The sequence below is a fragment of the Carassius auratus genome, unplaced genomic scaffold (assembly GCF_003368295.1).
Source record: "Carassius auratus strain Wakin unplaced genomic scaffold, ASM336829v1 scaf_tig00027515, whole genome shotgun sequence".
In the NCBI taxonomy this organism is placed as follows: domain Eukaryota; kingdom Metazoa; phylum Chordata; class Actinopteri; order Cypriniformes; family Cyprinidae; genus Carassius; species Carassius auratus.
Genome location: NW_020525600.1, coordinates 493,608 through 514,845, shown reverse-complemented (window position 1 = coordinate 514,845; position 21,238 = coordinate 493,608). Strand labels below are relative to the sequence as shown.

The window sequence follows — 21,238 nt, the reverse complement described above, 5'->3', positions numbered from 1 at the left end:
CCCTGCCGAAGACCCGGGTTCGAGCCCTAGTCGGAGCGAGTGCGAGGAGCGTCAGAGAGGACCCGGGATAGAGGGGTATTACATAAAACAATACGATCAGATATACAGGTAATACAAAAACGAATAAATTACCTCATCCGTGATCATTATTCGTTTATCCAATTTAGATACATTGCTATGGTGAAAACGCATTAAAAACGACATCTCTCATCGTCACCTGCTTCATAGCGTCATCAAGCTTCACCTTTGTTATTGTTGGAAATGCGCCCTCTTGTGGTCAATTACAAAAATCACGACTGAGTCACTCTGACAGGCAGCTGTCAAACTCACGCGCGTTGCTCAGCAACCGGGAGTGGCTCGAAAACATCTGACAGCTGGTTTTAGCGCTTTAAATGATGGGGTAAAAGCCCCCCCTTGGCGGTTGTAGGCTATACATGATCAAATATATATAATCTTTTATGATGAAAAGAACACCCAAGCCAGAGTTGTTTTAAAGAGTTGTTGTGTGAACATTTAAAATAAAAAATGTATTAACTATGGAATAATTGTGGAGTTGTTGTTTTTTTTTGGGGGGGGGGGGGGGGGGTCTCACCTTGGACACCAAATAACCTGGAGCTGGCCCTGCTGTCTCTTTTCATCTCTCTGTCTCCTCTCAACTGTTTTTATTTTCTCCGATAAACTATATTGCCCTCAGCTGTAAAATTTTCCAATTGAAAAAACTTCTAACTTTCAGGCTATGTTTTTTTTCAAGACAAGCCAACCTAAAGTTTGATTTGACAAACTTTATTAATTTAGCTGGTGTTATTGCTGGTTGTAAATTAAATCTCTTAGGTACTTTACAGACAAAGAAAATAACACTTTTTCTAACATAATCCTATAATATATTTGAAAATGCATTAAAATGTTTTGCTTATATGGCTCTTCTTCCTTTCTTCAAAATGATTTAATATTGCTTTACTATTGTTTTTTTTTTTATCTAAATCAGCTGTCGTGAACAGTAGTGTATTTTCTGCACAATACAGACAGGAGTTCTGTGTGCCATGTTCTCTGACGCAGTGCCTCCGGTGCAGTGAGGTATTTAAAGACTGTCCACCTGGGTGTGTGAGGAATGGCAGGAGTAGAGTCCTGTGTGGGTTTTATTCATTCAATGAATTTGAGGGCTACTGCTATGCTGATTGATTTATCAGTGATGGAGGTGAATTTCTGAATGAGTAGATTCTTTTGTTTGTTTGTTTTCTTGTGTCATGCCTGTAGTCTTAATCTATATTTGTATATACAATTATATACAATTATATTTTCGGTTTTGTTCTTTGAAATAAAAATATCACTGGTATCAGTTTTATTTTTTTTATTTTTTTTTGGAGGCAGCATGCATAAAATGGTATGCAGACACTGGAAACATAATGTAAGTAGTCAATGGGACTTTACTTTATCGGCTTAAATATTTCACATGCAGAATTGCCAAAGCAAAAGAAAAATATCCAAAATAAATAAACAAGAACCATGAATAATGACTAATAAATTAATAATGAATGTAAATGTATCAGCAATCACACAAAAAATAATAAAAAAAAGAGCTAATTTAAATATAATTACCTGAACAGTAGGCTGAATTGCAGACAGTTGGACTAAGCAACTCGTAGACATAATAGTTGCCTGGACAGGCTTTGACTTTAATGGGGTTAGAGCTGAAATAGGAGCAGTTATTGCTATAGTGACCGCAGACACCTCGAGTGACGACTCCATCTTGAACTGTTGGGTGTCCATCATGAATCCACAGTGGGATATGAGTGCCACAGCTGTACTCAGCAACACATGTGTCTGGGATGTGAGCGCTCAGACCATTAATGAAGAGACGATACCAGCCGCTCCAGATGACTGACTGGTCACACTTGTAGGAGTTTGATAGCTGACTGCTGTTGGCTCTCCATGGATCGTCCAGCACAGTGTAGTTGTAGCAGGGGTCAACAGAAGGATAAGCTGTGAATAATAAAAATTCACCTAAAAACATGTACATTTTCATTGTTAGTTCATGTTAATTAATACATTAACTAGTGTTTACCAATGACACCTTACTGTAAAGTGTTACATCTTAAATTTACCTTCATGTGACTTCATATGACTTTTTAAGGACATTGTCAGTGAGAAGAAATTCAGAAGAGACCCACTTCATGTGGCTAGATAGTTCTTTAAAGGGGGGGTGAAATGCTCGTTTTCACTCAATATCCTGTTAATCTTGAGTACCTATAGAGTAGTACTGCATCCTTCATAACTCCAAAAAGTCTTTAGTTTTATTATATTCATAAGAGAAAGATAGTCTGTACTGAAAACACGACCGGCTGGAGGCGTGACGTGTGGGCGGAGCTAAAGAATCACGAGCGCCAGTAGGCTTTTGCGTTGAGAGCGTTTGGAAGTTGTGACATTACCGTGAGGAAAAAAAACCATCATCCAAAACAAACCATGGCTAACAGTCAGATTCAGCCGTTTATTTATGATCCAGAATCAGATCCCGAGGCTGAAACTGAACGAGAGCAGCAGCAGCAACGACTCGCTCCGAGCGGGGCTCGAACCCCGGTCTCCGGCATGGGAGGCGGACGCACTAACAAGGAGGCAGAGATATTTGAAGCAGTTTTACCCACCGCCTGCGGTTCCAACACACGATCGTGACCCTTTTTCGTTGGGATTGCATCATCCTTAAGAAATAAACGATACGCAAATCCGTCGTCAAACTGGGCCTTGTTTGTAAAACAAGCATCTTTGAAATGCAGGGAACAAACAAAAACACTTGCACAACTCTGTTGATGTTCTGTAAAAATAAACTCCATCCACTGGTCCCTTAATTCTTTTTTTTTTTTTTTTTGGTAATCTGTGCAGGGTTGTCTTGCCCTGGCAACCAAAAACACACTTCTTTTGTGACATTTCGCGATGCTCTCGCTCTGATCAGTGAATGTCTGTGCTCTCAGTGCTCTGCTATACGGGAGCGCGCGCTCTTCCGGCAGAAGTGCCCTAGGACCCATATAAGGAAATTCCGCTCCATCTAACGTCACACAGACCCATACTCGAAAAAAAACTTTCAGAAACTTGTGACAAACCGGAAGGAGTATTTTGGGAACAAAAATACTCCTTCAAACGTACAACTTAATTTTTGAAACTTTGTCCATGTTTAGCATGGGAATCCAACTCTTTAACAGTGTAAAAAACTCAGTATGCGTGAAATAGCATTTCACCCCCCCTTTAACTCCTTAACGTAGTGAGTACTGTCAAAAGTATGTCTGTCTCTCAGGGCCGGCTTTGCCGACAGGCGACACAAGCGGCCGCCTGGGGCGCAATCTGCTGGCCGGGGCGCAAAATTGCAGAAATATATAAAAAAAAGTTAATTAAATTAAATGTAAGTATCTGTACCGTTGCCCAGCAACCGGGAGTGGGCGAAAACATCTGACAGCTGGTCCCCTTGGCGGTTGTAGGCTATAAATGATCATATATATATATATATATATATATATATATATATATATATATATATACACATAATCTTTTATGATGACAAGAACACCCAAGCCATCGGGATCGGCTTTCCGAAAACGAAGGAAGGAGGAGGAAGAAAAACGGGCCCAAAGCAGAGGTAACTTATGTAGACTATATGATCAAGCTCACAGCCTACCCGGAGGAGATAAAGACGAGGATGACCAACAACTTTTCACCCCTTAACAGTAAATAAAATTTATTATTATTATTATTATTATTACTATATCAATTTACCAAAGGAACTTTTTGCGGTAGGCTATGAGCTTACAGCAACAACATGCTGTGTTACAGCAGTGGAGTAGTCTACGTGATACACAGGTTTATGCCGTATACCCACTCTTTGTGTAAATAGCCCACAATCTTTTCTAACTTTGCCAAACCTAAAATGAAAACACTATAACTGCTTGTCCTTGAGGTGAAATCTTAATGCTTCTCTATTGTTTTCTACTGTATCCTTCAGGTTGTTGCTTTTAAAGAGTTGTTGTGTGAACATTTAAAATAAAAAATTGATTAACTATGGAATAATTGTGTAGTTGTTGTTTTTTTTTTTTTTTGGTGGGGGGGGGGGGGGGGGGGGGCTCTCTCCTTGGGCACCAAATAACCTGGAGCCGGCCCTGCTGTCTCTTTTCATCTCTCTGTCTCCGAGCATTGTTAATTTAACACTCTGGCTTTACGTCATGGTGCGCACGGTGAATGTGGATGAACAGAAACTAGTCTGGAGAAATTTAAGGTAAAACAAATAAATAAAAACAAAATAGAAAAAAAAAGTAAAACAAATCTAATTTCACCCAGTCTCCATGCAGTTTGTTCAGATTCTGTAAACAATCATACTCATGCATTGCCATCTAAAATGGAATTGCCAATGATCTGTAGCTGCATAATTCACACACTATTTAATCACTCAACTTTACACAAACACACCTGTCTATTTCTACAGATCTACAAACATTCAGTCAAAACTTAATCAACAGAGGAAACATCAGACTACTTTACCAGCTGAGCTTGTCTCTGGTGCGACTGTTGTATGAGTGCTGCTGATGTTAGTAACAACTGAAAAATATAATGAATAATGACTAATAAATTAATAATGAATGTTAATTTATTAGCAATAACAACAAAAAAAAAAAACTCATTTAAATATAATTACCTGCACAGTATGCTAAATTGCTATCTTTGGGACGAACCAGCTCATAGACATAATAATTTCCTGGACAGGCTTTGACTTCAATGGGGTAAGCCCCGTAATAGCAGCAGTAACTGATCCAGTGACCACAGACACCTCGAGTGACGACCCCATCCTGAACTGTTGGGTGTCCACCACGAATCCACAGTGGGGCAGCAGTGCCACAGCTGTATTGATCAACACATGTGTCTGGGATCTGAGCACTCAGACCGTTAATAAAGAGACGATACCAGCCGCTCCAGGTGACTGACTGGTCACACTTGTAGGAGTTTGATAGCTGACTGCTGTTGGCTCTCCATGGATCGTCCAGCACAGTGTAGTTGTAGCAGGGGTCAACAGAAGGATAAGCTGTGAATAATAAAAATTCACCTAAAAAAATGTACATTTTCAGCTGTTAGAGGAATTGTCTGTTACATAGAACGTACTGTTGCATTAAAGGCATAGATAATCATGAAATAATTGTAATGCTACAGTATATTTTTTCATTAAATAACTTGAGAAGTAACTTCACAAACAACATGAGTGAATCACCACGCCCACCCCCGTCTCTCAAAATACACTAATGGATTCAAATCACCGCACATTGCGTGTGGTTCAAGTGGTTCATGAACAATGTAGCTGGAAAAAAACAGACAAAAATACATATGATATAAATCTGCAGGATCTAAACACTTTTCCCATTCCCTAAAATTCCCTCATTACGATCCAAATAGCTCAAATTTTTACATTTCGAGGAAGGAGGAATAACAGAGAGATCACGGATTTGCTTGAAGCACTTTACATCCAAAGGCTATGTCATTAACTACTTTTCTAGATCCAAACAGGTGCAAAATTGAAAATAAAAACAACCACCAGTTTCCACAGTTATCACAACACTGAAGAAAATTCATTTGCAATACCCTGTTCATGCAGGCTTTAAACAGAATTAACATTGAAAGAGTCATAATGCCTAAGTACTGATCACCGTAATGGTGACGTCAAACTAAACTATTATTTTCAATAAACCATCAACAGCTCTGTTAATCTCAATAATAACTATTTTACATTTATGACAGAAATAAAGTCAATCTTGTTTATAATAAGTGAAGTTGGTAATACTGTTTTTGGAGATATTTACGCTGGAGTTTGACATCAAACAAAGGTTGGGTTTTCACGTTCAACCAACATTTGACTTCTGAGCCACAGAAGTCCACACCCAACAGTTACGGATGGAGTCGCCACTTAAGATGTCTGTGGTCACTGGATCAATTTCTGCTGCTGTGTGATGGGAAGATTTATTTGAATGTTGGAGGATAATGTTGTAACAATGTTATCAATAGACATTTTTAGAATGTTTTTAGAGAATGTTATCCTACCTTTTATCTGAACATTCTGGGAACTAAAATAAAACTTGTTGCTGAAAACATTCCCAGAACATGAAACATTTCTAGGTGGGAAGACGTCAACCAAATGACATCATATAATTGAAAAAGACACCTGACGAAAAAACTTTACAAATTTATGGACTTTTATAAGGAAACAGCTAAATGAGCACAACTAAATGTTATAATACATAAATGAAATGTGCGCCGTTTTTGATTTTATTTCAATTAACATGATTACTATTTATATTTATGATTTCTAATATTTGTACAGACGTTACATTTTTAATTCAATGTACTAATTAGCCATTCATTTAATTTTATATTTTAACAGATTTGTTACATGACAGCATTAATTCAAGTTTCTGAAGGGTCAAGATCATGTTATCTGCATCTCTTGTGCTCTTTTTACTAGGGTGTTACCCAGCATGCACCATTTTGTTGATTGTCACCATTGTTGAGATTCATTTGCTGGGTCGTGATGTCTGTGCGTCTTATTAGGAAAAGGTTTTTTTTTAAAAAAAAAAAAAAGTATATTCATTTCACACATTAAATTTCTAATTAATTCATTATAACTATTAAACCAACAGTTCATTTGCATGTGGCAGCTCCACAAAGTAGGTCATTTAAAAACTGAACATATGTCAAGTAAAATAAAATTGTTTTGGAAATAAACAGACTGATGCCTAATGATAACTTAATCATGTAAATCCAGACCGTAGCAGTTTTCTGCACAGCACTGATCACACTGCTTTATAACAGCACATGTAGTTTTACAGAGAAATATCTAACACAAGAAGCCAAAGGTCAAGAGCCCAACTGAAGCAAACACTGATCTCCATGATGGTGGCATCATTTTAACCAATAAAACATCATCATCTGATCCTCTGTAAAGCACAATAATGACAGGTGTTCATCACTAATGCACAATCATCATTTAATTAGTCTCTTAATTATCTCAATAACTTTAACTCTTTGAGGACTTGGGATTTGACTAGACTAGTCAAATCCCAATTTGACTTGAAAGGAATGACTTGGTTCCTCCTCTGGTGAAATCAGCTGCTGAGTTCATGGGTGGAACAAAAATATGGCAGGGCTTTTACTTTCTGACCCCTGGACTTTACACCTCTGTCTGTAATATATCTGCTTGTTTTACTCTTGTTGGCCACCAGGTGGTATTGTGAGCAAATCAAGTTTCCAGGAATTAACCCCTTTGTGAACCACTTGGCTGAAAAGCTTAATGCTTCACGAGGCTTCATCTTGCCATCACTAGTTTGAGAGTCTCAGTTACTCACCTGTTACAATATTCAGCTTCACTTCACTGTAGACATCTTCAGCCATATAGATATCAACTGCACACTGGTATAACCCAGAATCCTGTTCACTGACATCTCTGATGGTCACAGTAAAAAATGCTGCACTTGGGTCATCATACAGAGAGAATCTTCCAGAATCAACCCGTTTTTCACCATTCTTTTTATACATCTTGATGAGGTCAGTGCATCCTGGATTCTGTCCTTTACAAAAATACTTGTTATTGTCTGTATATCTTCTATCATATTTGCATGTGATGTTGACTCCTTCTCCCGAATATCCTGTCACACTGATGGAGCTCAACACACCTACAACAAAACAGCATCTTAATACAACAATAACATATTTATGTGAGAATGAAGAGGTTAATTTGTATGGTTATGTGAAATGTTTATATAGAGTTATGAATTCTAAAGAATGTTTTGAATGATTTACTGTGAGTTCAGACTCTCACCAGGAATCATCAGAGTGAAAGTCCAGATGATCTTCATTCTTCTCTCTTATTCAGTTATCCTTTCTGTAGTAGATTCAGTTCTTCTGAAACTCACGATATGGTTATGTGTTTAACAAGAACTCAGACAAGAGTTACCCAGTTCCTCTGATAGAGAGAGAGATAATAATAAAAGAGAAGTGATGATGACGCATGTTTATGTGAACATGCAAGAATCACAGAGATGTAAAAAACGTTGTGTTAAAAGCATTATTTGTGAGATTTCTACAAAAGTATGTATCTAGAACGGGTGGGTAAGCTTGGCCCTTCTAGGCCACTTCAGAGTTGAACTCCGACCCTAATCAAACACACCTAAACCAGTCAATCATTGTTTTCAAGACTTCTAGAAGGCAGAGGTGGAACTTTCAAGTCACAAGCAAGTCTTCAAGTCATGTCCCAAGTCCTCAAAGAGTTAAAATTAATGAAATAATTAAGTGAATAATTAAATTATGATTGCCATTATTGATGAACACCTGCTGTTATTGAGAATTACAAAGGATAAGATGTAGATGTTTTAATTGACGCCACCATCATGGAAAAAGTGTTTGCTTTAATTGGGCTATTGACCCTATTACTAACTCAAAGTGAAGAGTTTTAACCTGTTAAATGTCACCCCGTCCCGTATACGGGACACCTACGTTGACTATACTATATTACAATAAAATTTTATCTAATCTTGACAAACTATATATTGTTGGAAAGGTCTAAGACTCCCAAATATATATTATCCCAATATTTTTTGTAAAAAATTATGTAGGAAAAGTAATAGATCAATTTATGACAAGAGTGCACCCTCAAAAATCTACATTACAAAAGGAGCTTTGACCTTTGTTTAAAAAAAAGACTTCCTCGTTGCCTTTTTCTATATCACATTTTAGAAATCATGAGAAGTTATATATCACTTGAAAACATAAAATCTCAAAATTCATCCTTCAAAACCCATTTTAAAATCAGACATTGCATTACCATGTAAATGGCACATCAAAATCATGTTACAAAATGTTTTCAGTCATGAAATATAAAAATTTAGGTTTGTATCATGCACATTCAAGTCTATCTTCAAAAACGTGAGTGACAGTTATCAGGTTAAAGCGTTTGCCATCTTGTTTCATAGAAAGCATTTTTATGCATTGCACACTCTAAGATTTGATGTTACACGTTAGCTTAATGAATAAACTTCATAAAGTGTTTTTTCTTTTGTTCAGCTATAAGTGATCTGAAAAAAATAGTAATGTTAAACTTGATAGTAAAAGTAAAATTATATTACTACAATGTTTCTATATTGTTTCAGCTCTGGCTTTCAGATGAGAGCACTTATCATTTGATCCTTAAGTGGTGACAATAATTTTTCATACTGTAGTGCCCCCTTCCTCAAATCTTACCCTGGTGGTCCAATGCGCTGCAGAGTTTGGCTTCACCCCTGATCAAAGACACCTGCTTGTGATTTTCTAATGATCCCTTTGATTTGATTTGAGGATCCCTGCTGTAGTGCATTATGGGCGTTTTTACTATGGTGTTATCTACCATGCCATTGCAGCATGAAATATTTTGACGATTGTTACCATTGTTGAGATTCATATTCTGTTTCTTTATGCCTGTGTGTTTCTAAACAGCACATGAGTAGTACTTTGTTTGTAAGCTGTAGTTTCTCAAGGTTGATTGTGCAAAACCTAGATGTGTAAAAAATAAAGAAGTTTTTTTGATTGTTATCAGGCCAGCTCATAATGACTCATACAAACAGCTAAGTTACACACTGTACACAATACTGAGCTCGCAACTAAAGCAAACACTGATCTGAATGCACAATCATCATTTAATTAGTCACTTAATTATACCATTTACATTAACTCTTTGAGGACTATGGATATGACTTGACTTGCTTGTGACTTGAAAGTCTGAAGGAAAGTGGCCTGGAAGGGCCAAGTTTGCCCATCACTGTCAAAGACTATAACTGAACAGTGACATCTAGTGGCCACATGTGCAAATACCATGGTAATCAAATAAGATGGCTGTGAAATCAAAATGGACAGCTCTTGTTTTTTTATGAAACATTGCAGTATTTCTTACTGTATTCCTATTTGTGCACAACATATTTTATTTGTAATTAATGTTTTCTGGTAATCTTTAATTTAAAACTTCCCCTCCCCTCTTGCACTTCACTTCAGTCAGAGGACATAAGTTGTGCTTTTTTATCATTTCAGGTTTCTGTAGGTCATTTATATCACATCTGCATACAATATAATTTATTCCAGTGTAATTTGCAGAACAAAACAGTGCTCTGTCAGTAAGAAAAATTAGAAAAGTTTTCTGCTGGAAACTAATTGGCATGAATTCATACCAAATAATGCATAGATAATGTATTGTTTTTTTATTCAATGAAATGCTGTGTTTATACAACAGTGCTACTGTGATACTTAGGAGCATTTTTACAAACCCGAAAAGGGTGTTTTGTATTGTTGTCATACAATCCTCATCAAAAGAAAAATAAATAACAAAATAAAAATCAATCCACAAATGTATAAATACTAACATCAACAGAAAAGCTATTTCTGAAAATACTTGCAATTGAAAAAAAGAAAAAAATTACACAAACCTACTCGAGGCTCAAGAGCTCAAATGAAACAAGCACTGATCTCCATGATGGTGATCTAAAATAAAATTCTATAAGACATTGACATCTAAACATATGTTAATTTTCAAGAAGAACTTCTGTAGACGTGTGACAGAAATGAAGTCAATCTGGTTAGTAATAGCTGAAGCTCCTAATGCTGTTTGTTGAGTTGTTTAATCAGATCTTGAGAGACTGAATGTCTTATCTTCAGTTCATCTAAGGCTGTGGCTGAAGAAAGTTGTAGTTTGTGTGCTTTTCTTTTTTCCGGTGTTTGTTCACAGCAGGCGACTGAATGATTGAAAAATATTGTTATCGGAATGTAACAAATCAACAATCCTAGAATATTGATTGTTAAATCAAAATTAAGTTAAAAGAATGTTTGGGGAACCCAGCTAGAATTTTATTTATTTTTTTGTTATAAAAATGTTCTAAGAACATTCCCATGGATTGTTCTAAAAATGTTTTTTGTCGTTTTATTTTTGTTCCCAGAATTTTATCTCAAAAGATAGGATAACATTCTCTAAAAACATTCCAAAAATGTTAGTTAATAACATTATTAGAACATTATCCCCTAACATTCTAATTAAGATTTAAGCAGATGCCTTGCCTTGTTTAAAAGTAATAGTTTGGTTTGATGTCACCATAATGGCGGTAAGTGTTGGCTTTAGTTGTGCAATTTGACACTTGACTTGTCAATGCTGTTCTTTAACTGCTGTAATCTTTACTGTGGCAAAACAGCAAGAGGACATGTGGTTAGATGACGCTGGTTGCTTGCGAATGATTAATACATCATCACATATGTGGTCTAGATTCTTATGTATCAAATGTATGGTGTTATTTGAATAGTATTTATTAAAACAACTTAATGGCTGAGCAGACTGAGACCCAGCTGAATTTAAAGCAGATTATTTCAAGGATTTGAAGAAAAAAAAATATATATATACTTTATTTGTCACACAAACATCAAGATTCAGTGTATGAATCTCAACAATGGTGACATACTGCAATGTATTCTGGGTACATCACGCAAAACTCATCCATGGCACCCAGAATGCATTGCAGCATGAAGTATGTCAACATTGTTGAGATTCATACAGTAATTATTGAAGTGTCTGTGTGTCTAAGCATTCTCTGGTTTATTAACAATGTAGTTTAATAAGAGCAGACAAAATATGACATACATTTGTAGGATCGTATGGATTGCATCTGCTATAGTCACTAATATTAAATTAATAGCATAGATTCAACTCCAGAGAAAACCAGTTGATAAGATTACTACAAGAGAAAAGTTCTAATATCAGCAAGTACCCAATATCACTATATTTTTGCTGTAACAAATATAGTTGCAGCACTTAAATTAACAGTAACACTAAAAAGAGTACTGATCACCATAAAGGTGACGTCAAACTAAACTATTATTTTCAATAAACCATCAACTCCTCTGTTAACCTCAATAATATATATATATTTTTTTACATTTATGACAGAATTAAATCTTGTTTATAATAAGTGAAGTTGGTAATACTTTTTTTGGAGTAATTTACGCTAGAGTTTGACACCAATCAGATGCTGGGCTTTTATTTTACTTTATTTATCATATATGCAAGATGGCGCCAGTGTTTGTGGCCGGCCGTCTGGTGCTGAGCAAATTGTTCGTGATTTTACTGCTTGTGACACTGTTTATGCATTGTATTGACTCTCTGTTGGTTTATGATCGTCAAATGCTGATCGATCTCCGTCTCGCGTTGTAGAAGTCGCCTAAGTATGACTGGGATGGTCAGAAAACTTTTTTCCCTCCCCCCTTGCTAAACATACCTGCTCATCTTGTACGCTAGTGGTTCCCAAACCTGTCCTGGAGTACCCCCAACACTGCACGTTTTCTTTATCTCCCTAATTAAACACATCTGATTCAACTCATCAGCTCATTATCACATGGGTTAATGAGCTGATGAGTTGAATCAGATGTGTTTAATTAGGGAGACAAAGAAAACGTGCAGTGTTGGGGGTACTCCAGGACAGGTTTGGGAACCACTGTTGTACGCAATCCGGCTTCCCTTGTCCGGAGAGGACGCTCGAGACGCCGTGGGAAGCACAGCGGGCAGCTGGTGAGGTTGAAAGCTTACATAGCGGACTATTCTGCCTGTGGAGCCCAGCGTCACTTTCGTTTGCCTTTGGATCACTATTTATCCTGGCGTGCTATGGATCCTGCCAGGACCTGGTTGATACCAATTACCGGCTCAGATATGGAGTATTCTCGCCAATGATCACCTCGCCCTAGGAAAGGCGGTGTTAACCATGGAAACCTTCGGTCTTTGAGTTATGTACCTCGTATGGCCAGTCTCCCGGCTCCTGTCAGAGCTGCCCTGGTCAACGCTAGATCACTGGTGAATAAGACCTTTATTTTAAAGGAGCTTTTTTCCCAGCATAACTTGGATTTTCTATTTGTGACTGAAACTTGGTTAAATGTTGGTGAGTCGAGCCCTTTTTCTGAACTTCTGCCACTGGATTGCACATATTTTATCTCCCCGGGGACTACTGGTCGAGGAGGAGGACTTGCCGTTATTTTTAAGGAAAAATACAGTTGCAGGCAGTTGCCAATGATAAAATTTTCGAGTTTTGAGATAACAATGTTTGAATTGGGCAAATTTCAGCCCGTTTTGTGTGCTCTTATTTATCGACCTCCTAAATATAGCAAGCAATTTATCAGAGACTTTACTGAATTATTGTCTGAAATTATGCCAAAATATGACCGGATCTTAATTTTTGTAGATATGAATATTCATGTATGTTGTCCCACAAATCTGTTGGCTAAAGATTTTTTAGAACTTATTGATTCATTTAACCTTATACAGTTTGTAAGTGGTCCTACACAGATTCATAGCCACACATTAGATCTTGTCTTGTCATGCAGTTTGCCTATTTTAAATATTGAGATACAAAAGGCTGTTTTTTCTGATCATGCACCAATTTTATTTGATGTTTCCCTTCCATACAATACTGTTAAGCAATGTGCTCCACCTCGTATCCGCAGGATGATTAAACCGGCCACTGCTGCACAATTTTCCGAAGCATTTAGTAATATTATAGACACTTTAGAGCCGTCTGCTTTCCAATGTACAGATGAGCTTGATTCCTGTTTTTCATCCACCTGTATAAATATTCTTGATAAAATTGCACCACCAAAGCCCAGGCGCTCCAAACCTAATTCTGAACCGTGGATTAATGATTTAACTCGAGCGGCTAGGCAAAAGTGTAGGAAAGCTGAACGACAATGGAAAAAACATAAATTGCAGTTTTTTTATGATATTCTAAAGGATTGTTGGCATAATTATCAGAGAATTGTTCAAACTGAAAAGGCTAAATACCTCTCTGATGTTATTGATAAAAATGGCCATAAACCTCATGTTCTTTTTAGAACAATTAATTCTGTTCTTCATACCCCCCAATCTATAATGTTGGAAGAATCTACTGTGGCCTGTGAAAAATTCCTCCACTTTTTTGTGGAAAAGATTACCACTATTAGAGCTAGCATTTCACCTCAAGCATTTGATCCTTCCATTCCCATAGAGTGTGCTGCAGTCCTCACTGAGTTTGAGCCTGTTTCCATCTTGGCCCTTAATGATATTGTTACACATTTAAAACCTTCAATTTGTCCCACTGATATCATCCCATCACATATTTTTAAAGAGGTATGGAACACTATTGGACCAAACATTCAAGCAATCATAAACAGTAGTCTGACTTCTGGTTATGTGCCACTTTGTTTTAAAGAGGCTGTGGTGCAGCTTATCAAAAAAAAAAAAAAAAAAAAATCTGGACACTTCAGTTCTTTCAAATTATCGTCCAATTTCAAAACTTCCTTTTGTGTCCAATATTTTAGAGAAGGCAGTCCTAGTGCAGTTACAAGCCTATTTAGATCTTCATGGTATTCTTGAGGTGTTCCAGTCTGGTTTTAAAGCATTTCATAGTACAGAGACTTCACTTATAAAAGTTTTTAACGATCTTTTGATTTCAACAGATTCTGGAGATTCTACAATCTTGATGCTTTTAGATCTTACAGCAACCTTTGATACGGTTGACCACAGTGTTCTTATCTCGCGTCTCGAGCACAACATGGGGATTAAAGGCACTGTATTAAAATGGTTTAGATCATATCTCTCAGCGAGAGTGTTTAAAGTTGGGTATGGGGGCTCTACTTCATCAGCAGCACCAGTGACATGTGGAGTACCGCAGGGCTCTATTTTGGGGCCGATTCTCTTCTCCCTTTACTTGCTTCCTTTAGGTTCCATCTTAAAAAAGCATAACATTAGTTTCCATCTGTATGCAGATGATTTACAAATCTACCTGCCTATAAAACGAAAGGGTGAGGATTCGATAAAAAGGCTGTTAGAGTGTTTTTATGATATTAAAGCATGGACGGCTTTAAACGTTTTACATTTTAATGAAAGTAAAACTGAAATTATGATTTTCAGACCTAGCAGTTTTACTAGCACCTCTAAATTGGACCTGGGACCCCTGACACCCTACGTAAAGTCTATGGTAGCGAACCTTGGGGTAAAGATGGATAGTTATCTTCACCTAGAGAAACAGATAAACTCTGTTGTAAAAGCTAGTTTCTTTCAACTTAGGCTACTTACCAAATTGAAGCCATTTCTATCTTTCAAAGATTTGGAGAGGGTTATACATGCTTTTATCACCACTCGCCTGGATTATTGTAATGCTTTATATATAGGAGTTAACCAGGCCTCTCTTTCTAGATTGCAAATACAGGAACCCGTAAACGAGAGCACATTATGCCTGTTCTTGCCTCTCTTCATTAGCTACCTGTTTGTTTTAGAATACAGTTTAAGATTTTATTGTTTGTTTTATCTCTTCATGGTCAAGCCCCAGCTTACATAGATGATCTACTGAAGATGCATCCTCCTCTAAGGTCATTGAGGTCTGCTGACCAACTACTCTTATCTGTTCCTAAAACAAGACTTAAAAATAGGGGAGATAGAGCTTTTTCAGTCGTGGCCCCTAGGCTGTGGAATGATCTGCCTATGCGTGTCAGAGTGGCTCCCAGCCTTGACAGTTTTAAATCACGACTTAAAACTCACTTTTGACTTTCAACTTGGCCTTTAAACCAGCCTAAGAGTTCATTTCTGCATTTTATTATTTTAGTTTGTCACTTGTTTAAACTGTGTATTGTGATCATGTTATGTGTTTTTTTTTTTTTTTGTTACAATTATGTCAGTGTCCAGCACTTTGGCTAACCTTGGTTGTTTTAAATGTGCTTAACAAATAAAATTGTATTGTAATAGTATTGTATACTTTCAACCAACATCTGACTTCTGAGCAATGTCAGTCCACATCTAGTGTGATGGAAAGCTTTATTACAATGTTAGAGAATAATTTTGTAACAATGTTATAAATATACATTTTTAGAATGTTTTTAGAGAATGTTATTCGAACTTTTAGCAGAACATTCTGGGAACTAAAATAAAACTAGCCACTGAAAATGTTCCTAGAACATAAAAATTTATAGGTGGGAATATTATTCCTTTTAAAAATGTTCCTGTAATTTCAAGAGAACTGGACATTTTTTATGTTCCCAGAACCAATACTCAAAATTTTGAGAATGTTCTTATAACAAAATTCTGTTAGCTGGGAAAGTACCAATTTTAATGCTATACCACAATATGTATATGTGGTAGATGTAAAATAATGCATTTACAGTGTAGCTAAAAATATTTACAGGATTGTCCATCATTTTCCCATCATGCATTTGCATTCACAATAAAAAGATCATGTGTTGTTGAAAAATGTATTGTAAAAATGTCATCATTTTGTTAACAGTGTACCAATCATAACCCAAAATCACAGCCTTCAGTTCATTGAGATTCTCTGCTGTGTGTCGTCAGGCAGTGAGTTGATTGACAGCAGCGTTTTCACTGTAATCCTGATTATTCCTCAATCTGACACTTTCAGGACAGTCTCCTGCAAATAAGCCTGCACTGTCCCTTTACTGGCCCTCTTAGGGCTGCCAGCTGAGAATTTGTCGGTGAGTGTCTTTAATCAACTCATAATCTTAACCAGTGTGAGAAACCTAAAGAGATAAAGATAATTTATGTTTCTGAAGATCTTCATGATGAAAGACATTAGAATTTATTTTCATTATGAATAAAAATCAAAATATTATTTTATGCAGTAACTGGATGAACCACTTCTTGTTTCCACTTCATTCTGAAATGATGAATTACCACCTGCTAAAACAAGAGTCTAAATTAATTACATTATATCACATCACTGGAGTCTTCTGGAAATGTTTTCACACATCAATTATCTGTATTTTGCTCATCTCATTGCAGCTTGTAGATGGCGACAGACTCAACGTGAGGAACAGTATGTTTTAAACAGTATTATGGAGTTTCTGTGTCTAAAGACATAAAGAAGGAGCTTTACTTTGAGACTGATGCTTCTTACAAAGAGACAGTAATAAAATAACAATGATGATCAGAACCAGAACCAGAGGAATGATCAGAGAAGAGCCTGAAAACAGAGGAGATAAAACAATCAGATCAATCAGTCTGATCACTCTGAAATAAATATCCGATCAGATCATGGGAGTAGTTTGACATCTGGGACAGTAGTCAAGGCTGACATCTCCAAAGGATGTGCTCACGTGGTGTAAATGTTGATATGTGTTTCATTTGAAATCACCATTGTGGTGGACAGCGTTTGTTTTAGTTGCAATCTTGGTCCAAGTACTTTTTGTGTTAGATTGTTAGTTCTTATGAAGATCTTTTGAAGATGTGTGACAGAAATAAAGTCAGTCTGGTAAAGCTATAAATTCTGTTTGTGGAGGTGTTTATTGAGAGATTTAAAGTCTTTTATCTTGAGTTCATTTTAGGCTGTAGCTGAAGAAAGTTGTAGTTATTTCTCTTTCTTTGAGTGTTTGTTCACAGCAGGTGTTTGAATGATTGAATGTTTCAGGAACATCATACCTTTAAATAACATTCTATTAACAAGGAAACTGGATATTATGTTCTTGGAATGTTACAAATCAGTGTTCCTAGAATGTTGAATTAAAAAAAAAAATAAGTTTACAGAACATTTGAGGAAAATTATACCTTTTTTATATTCCTATAATCAACACTGTATTTTTGGAGAACATTTTTGTAACAAAATTTTGTTAGCTTGGGCGCCACCGTTTGGATTGTATTAAATATAGAAACAATGAATCAGCTATTTTTTTTTTTTTTTTTTGGCAGCTGCATTCAAAATCCACTTGGCTTCTCACTTTGAATATGCATGATGCCTTTAATATGCATATGATTTTAATCATGCACTTAAAAGCGAAAGTCTTCAGAATTTATATGAATTACATTTTTAAAATTTAAAATTTAAAATTTACATTTTTAGATTTTTAAATTATGGTATTTGCGGTTGACAAATATTGCTGAATTGTCTGATCATGTTTAGCTGCTATAGTCCATTTTGTCACAGACATGCTTAAAATGTCTCCACCCAGCTTCTGATAACAGACAAAACATGATAACCACAAAAAAGAAGAATTACACATAGTCACAATATTCTGTTTACATGAACTTAATCGCAGTTCTGTCTTTATAATGGAGCAAAATGTCTAGCAGACTCCTGTCATGTCTAAATATAGGTCTTTAAACATACACGCCGAAGTGAGTGTATTAATAGTTTCAGTTTCAACATCTCTCCAGCAAACACAGAAGAGGGTGAACAGTTTGTAGCTGTCGGTGCGCTAGAAACACTCCTAAAAAGCAAATAGAAGCACTTCACTGCCTGCACAAACACTGGGATGCACACTGTCTGTTTTTAGACTGTTTAAAGAAGTAACCATTTATCAGCTACACGAGAACGGTGGTGGAAAAGAGAGACACAAGTAAAAGCTTTAAAGCCAACTACAACTGTTAGAAGATCAACAGAAATGGCAGATCCATGTCTTCAAATAAGTATCGAGACTGCTGGAGCTTTAAGTGCCATTTGGCTTCCAGTGCTTTTACTGGGAGTCAGTTTGGCATTTGCTTATGGTGCACTTGGGGAAACCGGCCTTTTGCTGGTATTTAGGAGGCTCCAGTCTGTTGGTGTCTTCAGAGGCAGTTTGGCTATGATCATATTACTTGCTATCGGGAGGATGGCGGCTGAATGGGTGAAGTTCACCGGGGTGGATGGTGTCGCTGCTGGCGCTTTAGCAGTAGCTGCTGGAGCAACTGTATCTGCAATTATATCAGCGATTGTGGCCGCATTAACAGCCAGGAGTATAAGAGCAAGACTGGACACAGCTATAGACAACTTCATCACCCTCATGATCCGTACAGCAGCTGGTCGTCTTCTGTTTCAAATGGGAATGTCACTATTGTTTGGGCAAAGAAATAGAGGACGGACAAACAGAGGAATGGATGAGGATGAAGACACTGAAGTGAATAGTGAGGAGGAATACGAGAGAGAAAGGAAGAGAAGGTGGTGCAAAAAGAGAAGAACAGCAAAAATGAATTACTAAAGAACACCATTTAGAGATTGAATACAGAGTTGTATGACTCAAAGGCAGGTTTTCTCATACCCTGACATTGTAATTTAAATTTCTACAGCACTATTTGGAAGTCTTTTTTGACATCATAAAAATATTTTCAACATCATTTAAGGTTAATTTAAACATAATTTATACTGTTTCTGGACCAAATCAACACTCTCAGGATATATTAGATTTAGACTCATGTTATTTCAATGTAATTCCCAGACACTGTTTGTCCTAAAATCAAGAAAATAAAATAATCTTCATGAAATAATGAAATAACTGACGATTGATTATGTGGTAAAATCAACTGCAAATCAAAGACATTAAATCTCTGAAGATCTCAGCAGAGGAGGATCAAACATCTCCACAAACATGGAATCATTAGATTGACTTTATTTCTTTCAGACATCTAGAGAAGCTCTTATTGAGAATTAACAGAGGTTTAAATGTTGATATTTGATTCATTTGAAGTCACCATTGTGGTGGACAGTGTTTGGTTTAGTTGGGATCTTGGTCCTCAGACTTCTTGCCTCTGGCTCTTTTAACTCCTATGATCAATCAGCACTTAATACATGCTCAGAGCAGTGTTAATTTAACACTCTGGCTTTTACTGTGTGTGTGTGTTCAAAAGTTTATAGAGAAGTTATCAGTCCATCATTCTGATAAGTAAATATGAGCCCAAGTCCACTATTTACTACTCAAATTCAAAATTAAATACAAATGTAATGAATCATGGAAATCTCACTTATCCAGTTCCTTGTCAGTGCATTTTCATGTAAACAACGCTATTGCTTTCTGACAAGAACATTACACTATAATATCTAAAAATACCATCACCTTCATTTAACCTGTTAAATGTCACCCCGTCCCGTATACGGGACACCTACGTTGACTATACTATATTACAATCAAATCTAATCTAATCTTGACAAACTATATATCGTTGGAAAGGTCTAAGACTCCCAAATTTGTTAAAAATTATGTAGGAAAAGTAATAGATGAATTTATGACAAGAGTGCACCCTCAGAAATCAACATTACAAAAGGAGCTTTGACCTTTGTTTAAAAAAAAGACTTCCTCGTTGCCTTTTTCTCTATCACATTTTAGAAATCATCAGAAGTTATATATCACTTGAAAACATAAAATCTCAAAATTCATCCTTCAAAACCCATTTTAAAATCAGACATTGCATTACCATGTAAATGGTTCATCAAAATCATGTTACAAAATGTTTTCAGTCATGAATTATAAAATTTTATGTTTGTATCATGCACATTCATGTCTATCTTCAAAAACGTGAGTGACAGTTAACAGGTTAATCACAGGTTATTCCCTATCAGGTTATCACACTTTTAACCCAATGATTCCAGCTGCTGAATATGGATAAATAGGTGTATTTATTTATTTATTTTTCTCACCTGTACATGGCCTGTCTTTACTAATCACAGCATTGACTTCTTAACTTCCTCAGTAAGAGGCTCATTTTAAGTCTCATCCATGCTCATACCTTGATTATAACTGAATAGATGCAATAAAAGTGAAAAGGCAACAAATAAGATATTTTAAAAAAGTTATAATGTTTCAGAAATATCGTATTTTTCTCCATAGAGCTTTTCAGTCTTTTTTGTGGAATAAATAAATGAACAACAACCTTGTTTATCTATGTAATTATGAAGCTTACTGTATGAAGTTATGTAACTACATTAAAAATGTGTGTTATTATATTGAATTTATATTGCTACTCAAGAAAGAAAATTGTATTTTAATTTGTAAATATTGTGTATTTATATTCTTATATTGTTTATGTAAACTTCATAACAAATAGTTGGCAACCTTCCTAATAGACTCTTAACGTCTGCATTAATTTTAGCTAAAGCATTTATCAAAAACCCAATACTGACAGCAAACAACTGAAGGGACTTCTATTGACTATATTCAGCCACATAATAACATGTTGAATATATCATACAATTCCACTTTTATATATTTATTTAAACACATTTTTCAAGCCTCTCAGTTCTGTCTGGTCAAAAAAAATCATTCAGATTTGAAATATATAGCATGAGATGCATGGACTACTTCAGCTTGACAGTCACTTCCTACTTTTGTCTTACAATTACATCAAATGTGCATTTGGTTTTAGAGTCTTTACATACAAAGATGAAGATAAGGAAGTTATAATGCTTTGCAGCTTCGCCTGACTATAGTAGGAAAATAATCA

General features: G+C 36.1%; 1 protein-coding gene across 1 annotated transcript; it reads right to left on the bottom strand.

Moving 5' to 3' along the window:
* Positions 1 to 4,442: 4,442 nt before the first annotated feature.
* LOC113079242 (uncharacterized) lies at positions 4,443 to 7,931 on the bottom strand. Its single transcript, XM_026251456.1, has 4 exons — positions 7,838 to 7,931; positions 7,365 to 7,691; positions 4,673 to 5,077; positions 4,443 to 4,575 (listed from the first exon to the last, which is right to left on the bottom strand). The coding sequence occupies exons 1-4, from the start codon at positions 7,872 to 7,874 to the stop codon at positions 4,505 to 4,507; spliced, it is 840 nt and encodes a 279-aa protein (XP_026107241.1). The 5' UTR covers positions 7,875 to 7,931; the 3' UTR covers positions 4,443 to 4,504.
* Positions 7,932 to 21,238: the final 13,307 nt, after the last annotated feature.

Bases quoted from the DNA above. Each gene is read 5' to 3' on its own strand.
- LOC113079242 (XM_026251456.1), bottom strand. From the start codon at position 7,874: ATGAAGATCATCTGGACTTTCACTCTGATGATTCCTG. The intron at 5,078-7,364 runs GTGAGTAACTGA...ACATTTTTTTAG, and splicing joins GAAGCTGAATATTGTAACAG to GTGAATTTTTATTATTCACA. The intron at 4,576-4,672 runs GTAATTATATTT...TATATTTTTCAG, and splicing joins CAATTTAGCATACTGTGCAG to TTGTTACTAACATCAGCAGC.